General features: G+C 56.3%; 1 protein-coding gene across 3 annotated transcripts in view; it reads left to right on the top strand.

Moving 5' to 3' along the window:
- Window positions 1-1960: 1960 nt before the first annotated feature.
- Window positions 1961-10004, top strand: part of POFUT1 (protein O-fucosyltransferase 1) — a 20543-nt gene continuing 12499 nt past the window's right edge. Inside the window, exons 1-5 of one of the 3 annotated variants that reach the window (XM_045295259.1) lie at window positions 1961-2104; window positions 4186-4307; window positions 7650-7832; window positions 8931-9043; window positions 9120-9332. In XM_045295259.1, coding sequence (XP_045151194.1) covers window positions 1972-2104; window positions 4186-4307; window positions 7650-7832; window positions 8931-9043; window positions 9120-9177 — 609 coding nt within the window. In that variant the 5' untranslated portion in view covers window positions 1961-1971 and the 3' untranslated portion in view covers window positions 9178-9332. Of the gene's footprint in view, window positions 2105-4185; window positions 4308-7649; window positions 7833-8930; window positions 9044-9119; window positions 9333-10004 lie in introns of those variants that run through there. The other 2 variants (XM_004697915.2, XM_045295258.1) reach the window with 2 other exon arrangements.

Raw genomic sequence — 10004 nt, 5'->3', positions numbered from 1 at the left:
CCGTAGGGGGGTCAGAGCCTTCTCTTAAACGGAACCTAAAATAGCAACTGGGAAATTATAAATAGGCTTAAAGGGGGGGGGTGTGTGAAAAAATAACAACAAAAACCTGGGTCCTGACCTGAACTCCAGAAACAAATCCCAAAGACACAGGCCCAGGCAGGCTGGCAGGCAGGCAAACAGTGGGAGGAAAGGGAAAGATTCACTACTGAACGCTGCTCCCCACCCCACCCCCTAAGACACACACACTCCCCCACCCCTTCCTCAAAGTGGTGGGAGAATTAAATTACAGGGAGGCTGCAGAGTCTCAATGACTTGCATCATTCCAAGAGACATCAAACAGGATTAACAGGGGTTGGATTTACTCTCTCGGGTGGAGAGTTGGGCCAGTTGTAGATGAGCCCTCATCGGGGTTCCCTTAATTCACTTTTTTCTCAGATTCCCACTGCCTCCCACTCCTGGGAGGCCTTGGGCAAATGGCTGCTATTCACCACCACCCCACTTTTTAGGAGGACCCTCTGATTGCAGACTGCCCCTCATCCCCACTCCACCTGGTGCCTTCACTTTGGAAGGGGGGGGCTTGGGGGCTGTTCGAAACTGGGGGCCAGTTCGGACTCTATCAGCCCCAAGCAGACAGGTGGAAAAACATACAAGCCAGGACACAGACTACACCTCCTGATGAAAGCACAACTCCCTCAAGCTAGTTGCCCACCCCACCCCGCCCCCACCCATTCTGCTGCCTCACAGCTTCCCGTTCCCTGCCCAGTGGTGGGCCATCCCGCAGGACGGTGGGAAAAGTACAATTCCCGCGGTCTGGCAGAGACAGGAGTGAGTGGCGGTCAGTGAAAGGGTGGGAGTTCAGGAAGGAGGCTAGGATGGGTCTCAGAGGTGGTAAGGCAGAGCAAGTCTAAAGTCTGGCAAGGAAGGACCCAGGAGCAAGTTATCCGGGTCTCCAAGGGAGGACCACCCTACCCCAACCCCCCAAAAAAACCAAAACCTCATGAGGATCATGGGCCTGGAGGACTCCAGGGTTTGAGAATACTAAGAAATTAATTCGTTGGATCTCAAGAGTCTCAAAAACGGGCATCCGGATGGAAGATGTCTAAGGTTTGGCAGAATGGCCGCGGCGGCGGCGGCGGCTAGATGGGGCTCATTTGGATCCCCCGGATCCAAGTATTTGAAGGAAGCTTCGAGCGCGGCTGTGCTGATCCGGAAAGTAAAAGACGGTCGTGAGGGGCCTATCCGGAGTGGGAAAGGGGGGTTCTGTGGGTCTGAGTAGGCGTGTCCGAGGGGAGGGAGCAGGTGCAGCTTATCTGCGTCCCCCAGACCCGGGTCCCTGGGAAGGTCTGCAGCGCGTTATCTACGTCTCCAGGGAGCCTGGGGGTCGGGGTGGGGGACCCTCAGGGCTGCGTCCCCAGGTCTCTGAAGGAAGGGGACCAGGCGGGCTTATTCGGGTCACTTGGACCTAGGTATCGGGTTCAGGGGTAGTTTCTGTCACCCTGGGGCGTATCTGGGCCCGGGTTGACGCAGAAGGGGCCCCAGTCGGGGGTGTGGGCGACCGCGCTGAGGGGCCCGCGGTAAGGGGCGCCGCCGCTCCGGGTGCCGGGCGCGCGGGAGCGACAAGACGGCCCCCCGCCCCGCTCCCCGCCGTCCCCTGGGGCCCCCGCCGGCACTCACCGCGCTCAGGGCCCCGCGCTGCGGGCCGGGCCGCGCTCCGGCTCCGCCAGGCCCGCTCAGGCCCCGGTAGTGGCGGCGGTCGGGCCATTGTGCGGTGCATTGTGGGAGCCGCGCGAGCGGGCGGCCGTGGAGGGGGCGGTGCCGCGGGTTCTCTATGGTCCCGCCCGCCCGCGGGCTAGAGCGGCCGGGGCGGTGCGCGGGCGGCGCGCGGGGACCGCTGGGAGCGGGGCGGACGCTCGCGTCCCTCTTTTCCCTCCCCGCCTCCACGCTGGGGCGCGCTCAGGCTCCGCAGCCGACATGGGCGCCGCCGCGTGGGCACCGTTGCCTTTGCCGCCGCGCCTGTCCCTCCTGCTGCTGCTTTTGCCGCTCCCAGGGCTGCCTGCAGGCTCTTGGGATCCGGCGGGTTACCTGCTCTACTGCCCCTGCATGGGTAAGGCCTCCCGAGCCCTCTGCTCAGATGGGGAAACTGAGGCCAGGAAAGGCGAAAGCACTCCACCGTGGTGTCCGCTGATGCCTTAACAGGTCCAGGAGCGATCCCCAGCACCGGAGCAAGGCTCGTTCCTCTTCTCGGGTAGCCAATTGCCAGGGTGCTGAGGGGGGAGTCACTGTATCCAACCTCCCATTTGACAGATGAGAAAACTGAGACCCCGAGAAGTTATGTGTATAGCAGGAGGTCTTGCAGGTAGTGATGGGCGGAGCTATGATCGAAGCCAGCCCTGAGTTTAGTAAGTGGAATTAGTGAGGCAGAACTTGATGTCACTCACCCACGCTGGTTCCTGGAATTCTTCCATTCATTCTACAAATATTTATGGGATGCCTCCTTTGTCCTGGGCCCTGCTCTCTGGGCTGGGTGGCAGTGAATAAAACAGCAAAACTCCTTGCCTTGGTAGTCCCTTAATTTTAATAGGGAGAACACGCTAAAAGATAAACACAATATCATAAATAAATGTCATGGTGCCTTCCCTCTGCCATTGAGTAGTTGCTGACCCAGAGCAATCCTATAGGGCAGAGTTGGACTCCCTAGGGTGTCCACGTTGGGAGCAGACAGCCTCATCTTTCTTATCAAGACTGCACAGTGGGTTTGAACTCTGGACTTTGCAGTTAGCTAATCCAATGTTTTATCCTGCAACGCCACCACAGCTCCTGCATAGTATCTTCAAAAAAAACCCTCTAACTCACTGCCATCAAGTGAGATTTTTGACTCATAAGGACCCTATAGGACAGGGTGGAACTGCCCCCATAGGTTTCTGAGATTGTAGCTCTTTATGGGAGTAGAAAGCCTCATCTTTCTCCCAAGGAGCCGCTTGTCGTTTCATACTACTGGCCTTGCTATTAGGAACCCAACACATAACCCGTACACCACCAGTATCTTAGAAGGTGATAAATGCTATGGAAAAATAAACTTGAGCAGGGGGAAAGTTAGGCTCAAAGGGCTGGTTGAGAATTACCATCTAATCCTCAAATTCAAATGATCGGTGATTATTATAAAACTCATGGTGACCCCATGCCTGGTCCTGCTCCAGTCCCTTGATTTCCTGTGGATCAGACCATTGTAAATCATACGGTTTTCACTGTGTGGTTTTTGGGAGTAGATTGCCAGGCCTTTCATCTTAGTGTGTCTATCTGGAAGCTGAACTGAAACACATGCAAACTACCACCTACAGGGAAGGTGGGAATTCTGCCACTAAACCACTCCTGCCCCATTTTTTAAACTCTCCAAAGACTTTCATAGCCCTGGTCATGGCCTTGAGGGCTCTGCGTGCTTTGGCCCACGTTGGTCATCTTGGCCTCCGCCCCTCCTCCTCCAGCTGCAGCCGTACAAATCTCTTGTGCAGACTTCCTTAGCCTCTCCCATGGCTGGGGCACTTTCTCCTTCCCCTCTCTGCCTAGCTACCTCTTTCTTGCCACGGCCAAGCCTATCCCATTATGTATTTGTCTGGGTCCATGTTCGGGTCTCCCCCGCTGGACAGTGAGTGCCGTGCATCTCAGCACCTAGGCCAGAGCCTGGCACAATGTGGCCCTCAAGACTATTTGAGGAATGACTGAATGGATGCCAGGCTGGGGTAGCAAAGGGGAGCAGGAAGTATGAGGGCCTTGAAGGAAAAGTGAAGACCATAAGTAACTCAGCGCCTCCTGGAGGGGTGGTGGGGAGAGTGCTGGGGCCTGCTGAAAGGACCCCAATGAGTGAGGCACTGGGGTCACCTCCTCTGCAGATGGGCGGAGAGAGGTCGAAGGGACCTCCTGGCTGAGGGAGCAGCAAGGACTTTGGGGATGGGGGTGGAAGCAGAGAGCATGTTTGGGAACAGGTTAGGAACTTGGGGAGGCAGGGGCAGAAGCTGAAGGGGTGGGGCTTGGAAGGCCTTGAATGTCAGACGCAGGAGTCCAGGTTTGATCTCGGGCTCCCCACTTTCCTGGCCTTCCCCACTCCAGACTCTCTCCTTTCTGAACTCAGTGTGGTCCAGTCTCTCCTCTCGCCGGACCACACCTCACCTCCCAGTGTATCCCTTGCAGGACGTTTTGGGAACCAGGCTGATCACTTCTTGGGCTCCCTGGCATTTGCCAAACTGCTGAACCGCACCTTGGCAGTGCCGCCCTGGATTGAGTACCAGCATCACAAGCCTCCCTTCACCAACGTGAGTGCCGCCCCACTGACCTCATCCCCAGCCCTCCACACCTCTGCTGGACTCCCGTCCTTCGCTGGCCTTTCACCTGTCACGCCTCAGGCTTGCCCTTCCCCCACCCAGAGAGGACTTCCAAGGCATAACAGCCCACCAAACCCACTGCTGTGGAGTCATCCAAACAAGGATGGACATTTGTCCGGAGCCTGCACCTTGTGCCTTCAGAGCGCTGCTTAAGGGTGCCCATTTCTATTTCCCGGCTGCAGTGCTGTCTCCCACCCCCCTCTGCTCCTTGACTGGTAGCAGTAGGCTGCTCAGAGGGTAAGGCCAAACCATGCTGGAAACAGAGGCTTCCCGTCAGGCCACAGCTCTGGTGTTGGACAGAGGGGGGTTGCATTCCAGCTTGGCCATTCACAGGCTTCACAGCCTCGGGCAAGTTACCAAACGTCTCAGAACCCTAGTTTCCTCATTTGTAAAACTCCCAGGGTTGTTGGGAGAATGTTAACCCAGTTAAGGTACTTAAAGGGTTTAGAATAGTGCCCAGGGCAAGATGAGCACCTGCCTTGCCTCCACTTCCCCTCTCCCTTATAAGAATATATTCCTGTCTTCTTCAGTTGCTGGAAAACCTCTTGGGCAGGTGCTGGTCCCACACCCTGGAGTTCCTTCTCCCCTGCCCTGCCACCACTATCTCGATAACCCCCGCCCTTGAGAACATGGCAGGCCCCAACCCCTACTTACTAGTGCCTCTTAGAATCCAAGGAGCCAATCCTTGTAACTCATCATGACTCTATGGGACAAGGTAAACCTGCCCCTGTGGGTATCCAAGACTGTCACTCTTAGAGGAATTGAAAGCCCTCTCTTTCTCCCTCGGAGCCACTGGTGGTTTCAAACTGCTGACCTTGTAGTTAGCAGCCCAAGGTGTAACCACTGTGCCACCACAGGGTCATTATGAGTCGGCATGGATTCAGCAGCATTGAATTTTTCGGGTGAATTTTTCGATACGGCCCACGAACCTGACATCCCCCAGCCCGGGTGAGCCAGCCTGGTGCTGAGTCAGCACTCGGGACAGGCCAGTTTCTCTGATGACCACATTAGCTTCATGACAAACTTGTGTCACCTCTCCGACTATCACCCTGTACCTCCCAGATTTACCTGCCTGTGTCTGCCCGCACACCCTTGAGTCCACTAAGTTCACAAAACCAGACTCAGCATGGCTCCCCTCAAGCCTGTGTCACCACTGTCTGTTCCCAGCCTTAGTTTATGCCACCTCGCTTACTCTGAGTGTGAAGCCAGGAACCTGGAGGTCACCCCATGCCCTCTTGCCATAAGCACGCAGACCCACACCCTCTGCTTGGCCTGCCTTTGCATCTTTTCACCTGCCCCAGCTTCTCTGTTGTGTGGGCACATAGTAGGTGCTCAGTCAGTCCATGACGAGTGTGTACTTGGACATATACAAGGACTACCTCGAGGACCTCCCCCTCTGCGTTTGTGCTCACCATCCAGGCAGGCTTCCCTCAGCCGCCAGTGTGAGCTTCCAAACAATCACAGCTCGTTATCTCTACTTGAAGTCCTCTGGCAATGCTGTCCTGCTGGTGGTTAAGATTCCCAAAGTCTGTTCCCTTGGCACACCAGTGGCCCATGCTGAAAGGGTTCGGTGGTTAGATTAGTTGGGAGATTGCATTCTTAATTCCCCAGGCCACTTCCACCCCCAGACTGGCAGACCCCCAATGCACCCTAGTGAATCCAAGGCCCTGAGATGTCCTGGTGTGTCAGCATTTCCCAGGAGCCCTGGTGGCACAGTGGTTACGTGTTGTGCTGCAAACCACAAGGTCGGCAGTTCAAAATCACCTGCTGCTTGAAGGGAAAGACAGGGCTTTCTACTCCCGTAAAGCGCTACAGTCTAGAAAACCCACAGGGGCAGTTCTACCCTGTCCCATAGGGTCACTAATAAGTCGGGCTCGTCTTGATGGAAGTGAGTTTGGTTTTTTGGTTTGTGAACCATTTTGTCAGAGAATCCTTTACCCTCCTGAACTTGGCAAGCACTGACCTATAAGACAGAGTCAAAAAAAAAAAAAAAGACAGAGTCCAGTGTTTGATTCCCCAGTGTGCTAATGGGAAATGTTCAATTCCGGAGCCATACTGAGACTGGTCCTGCCACCATCCTCATGCCCGCCACTAGCACTCAGCACTTGAGCCCGTTCACAGGATCGCTTCATCTCTAGGGAAAACGCCTAGGATTGGGACAATCCGAGAAACAAATCCACTGCCATGGAGTTGGTCCTGACTCATCGCCACCCCACTGGGCCAAGTAGAACTGCCCTGTGGGTTCGCAAGGCTATACATCTTTACAGGAGCAGAAAGCCTCCTCCTTCCTCCAGTGGAGCCCATTAACGGCCCAATACGAACGGACTCCACAGCGCCAGCAGGGTCCCTTCATCCTGCCAGATTGCGTTCCCAAGGGGTGGTCCCAGAATGCACCAGCATAGATGAGAGTGCCCACTTCCCTACTTCCTTTCCAGCACTAAGAAGTCCCATTTCTAGGTTTGCAGTGGTCTCCTGGCTAAGAAGTGGTGCCTTCTCATAACCTTCCTAATTCCACATGAGGTTGTGTGTCTCTTTGGGTCTCTCTCGTTTCTTCCTTCTTTCAAAGTTGTAAGTATTTCTTGAACGTACACAGCAAAAGAGTTTCCAGCAGGTACAAGCCGGTGACATTGGCCAGGTCCTTCCAGTGGTGCAACAACCATCCTCCCCCTCCTTTGCTGAGCTGTGCCATTAACATAAACTCACTGTCCCCTGAGGTCCCCATCTAATCTTTCCTATTGCTATCTGATCCAGTAGAGATCGTTCTTTAAAGAGCCTGCTGCCGGAGGCAGACATTTTTCCTAATGAGGCTCAGCTTGGGTTGGGTTTTAAGAGGACTTCGGGTGAGGTTTCTGGCTGAGGGTGGAAAGATGATCCCAGAGCATTAGTTCCAGGGGTTTATGTGGTATGCCTTGGCTGGGAATTGATGGCCTGTATCTCTGTCCACATTTTGGCTTGAATCATGTGCCTCTCCCCCGTGGTCCCCCTCGCCCCGCCCCTGCCTGACACACACACCCCCCCATGAGCCCAGCAGGCATTTTTACCCTGAAGGGATATTGCCTTTTTAAAATAAATAAATCCTCTCTACATTTGGGAATATCTTTTCCCAGGCCGTCTTCTTTCTTCACATCGAGGTCTTTCGCCGGAAGTTCCTCCGCATGCAGCGCAAGCTGCCCCCACGGGACCTGGTGGGTGTGGTCTTGTGGGCGTGTCTCTGAAAGAGCCTCTGGGACCCTAAGGAAGGGCCTCTGCCCCCTCTCCTCCCCATTCCTGCAGCTCCACGTGTCCTACGAGAAGTACTTCAAGCTGGATGCCCTCCAGGCCTACCATCGGGTCATCAGCCTGGAGGACTTCATGGAGAAGCTGGCCCCCACCCACTGGCCCCCCGAGAGGAGGGTGGCATACTGCTTTGAGGTGGCGGCCCAGAGGAGCCCTGATAAAAGAACGTGCCCCATGAAGGTGGGTCCTGGGGGGCCGAGGGACCTCCTCATCCCACTCCGTGTCCTCTGGGCCCCTGGGTGGTGGCACCCAGTGCGGGAGGGCATCAGCAGTGCTGAGGGTAGCAAGATGGAGAGTGAAGGCATCGCGGGCATGTATCACTGGTGTCACCATAGGCAAATGACTTTGCCGCTCTGGGCCTGTGTTTTCACACGCTGAAGAGGGTGTGAAAATCCCCTCATCGAGCGTCAGGCGGCCCGGGTGCCAGAGTGCTTCTGAGCGGTGACACATTAACAGTAACACTCCTGCTTGCACAGCCCGCCTCTGTGCCAGTGCCGCACAGCAAGCCGTCCTCAGACTAACTCTCCACGGCGCTAGCAGCGCTCTGAGGAAAGCACTCTTGACAGCCCCCTTCCAGAGGGAGCCGAGCCCAGCACAGAGAGGCTCAATCCCTTGCCCAAGGTCCCACAGCAACTAAGTAGTGGAGCCGGGTTTCAGCGACAGGCCAGTTGGCTCCACTGACCACCCTCTCAACCTGCACCCTGTCCTGTCGCTGACTGGGCACTCGAGAGGTGGTCACGTTCTAATTAGTAGAACTTGACAAATGCCTGGCCCTCTGGGAATACAGTAGTTCCCAAGTAAGTCTTCCCGAACATTGCTTGTGTTCGAGTCTGAGCAGGAGGACCTGGTCCTTGGTTTCTATGTTGGAAAGGATGGCACTGGGACAGCTGGCCTGGAAAGTATCTGGACATCTGGACATTCCAGCTCTTAGTCCCAAATCCAAGGTCCTTGAGCTCCCTACCCCTTACTCCTCCCTCCCCCCCCACACACACACACCAGAGATGCCACTGGGCTGGCTGGGTGGGGCGTGTGAGGAGGCAAGGCACCTGCCAGAAACCCAGCAGGAAGTTCAGCTGCTCTCCTCGGCGTCCACCCATGAGCTACAAAGTGGCCACCCCTGGAGGAGGTTTCAGTCTGGATCGAATTGTCCAGGGGTGCCCCACCTGCCTTTCCATCGCCCCCACCCCAGACAGCTTTGCCTCCCCGGTAGCCTGCCTCTCAGCTCACTCGCTCTCTCCCTCCCTCTCTCTCCCCCTCTCTCTGTCTCTCTCTCTGTAGGAAGGAAACCCCTTTGGCCCATTCTGGGACCATTTCCATGTGAGCTTCAACAAGTCAGAACTTTTTGCGGGCATTTCCTTCAGCGCTTCCTACAAGGACCAGTGGATCCAGAGGTACTGGGAGGGGCCAGCAGGCTGGGCTTGGGGGAGAGGCGGGGGGCACCCCATCACCAGCCAGCCCCATCTCCAGCCACAGACACTCAGCACCTTTTCTGGCCCTCTCCCCTCGGCCCCGCCTTGATGTGTGAGACCCAAGGTGTGGCTGCCCTGTCTGTTGAACTTGGGATCCGGTGCGGTCTGTTCCCATCTCAGCGCCTGACGCGGTGGGATGTTGGCCGGCCACGAGGTTGAGCAAGAGTTTATTGGCTGATAAGAGATGTCATAAAAGAGCACCGTGCGGTCACACGCGGCTCCATTTCCTCCTCTGGGCGTGAGAATCGCTCCCTCGTTACCTTCCTCCTCCCAAGGTGAAAATTGTTCTAGAGAAGAACAACTTCAGGTGCAGACTGAGAAGTGATGTCATCCTCCTAATTGCTGGATGTGCCGCCTTAGCAACGCTCCAGGAGGCCCTATTAAAGGGGGAAAATAGGGCAGCAGGGCATAGGTAGGGGCCATAAACTATTTATAGGGCGTCTGCCATGGACAAGACACGGTGTGCAAGGGTCAAAGGTCGTGCCAAAACCAGGAAACCCTCCAGGGAGCTGCTGCCTAGTGCCGAGGATGATCCTCACCTTGGTGCCCAAGTGTAGTGTGGGGTAGAGAGAGAGCAGGGCCCAGGAGGCGGCGTCGGGGGCCAGGCCAGCTCAGAAGCTGTGAGGAGTGCACGGGGTGCCATGGCCCTCATTCGGCTCACACTGAGCCTGAGCTAGACAGATGACAGGAAACGGCCCAAGCCGCAAGCTCGGGCTGTCCTGAGCTCTGAGCCTCCGCACCCCTCCCTCGCTGCGGGACCCCGGGCAGGCAGCTCCAGCCTGAGTCTCCTCTTGGGGAGGAATGCGCTTCCTCTTCGAAGGAGCAGGAGGGGGCACCTGCATCAGAGCCCATGAGGGCGCCTGGCGAGTAGCAAGGGCCCAGC

Source organism: Echinops telfairi, unplaced genomic scaffold (genome assembly GCF_000313985.2).
Source record: "Echinops telfairi isolate 266 unplaced genomic scaffold, ASM31398v2 ScPeMD7_5592;HRSCAF=6446, whole genome shotgun sequence".
Lineage (NCBI taxonomy): Eukaryota > Metazoa > Chordata > Mammalia > Afrosoricida > Tenrecidae > Echinops > Echinops telfairi.
This window is presented reverse-complemented; position numbering and strand designations above follow the sequence as displayed.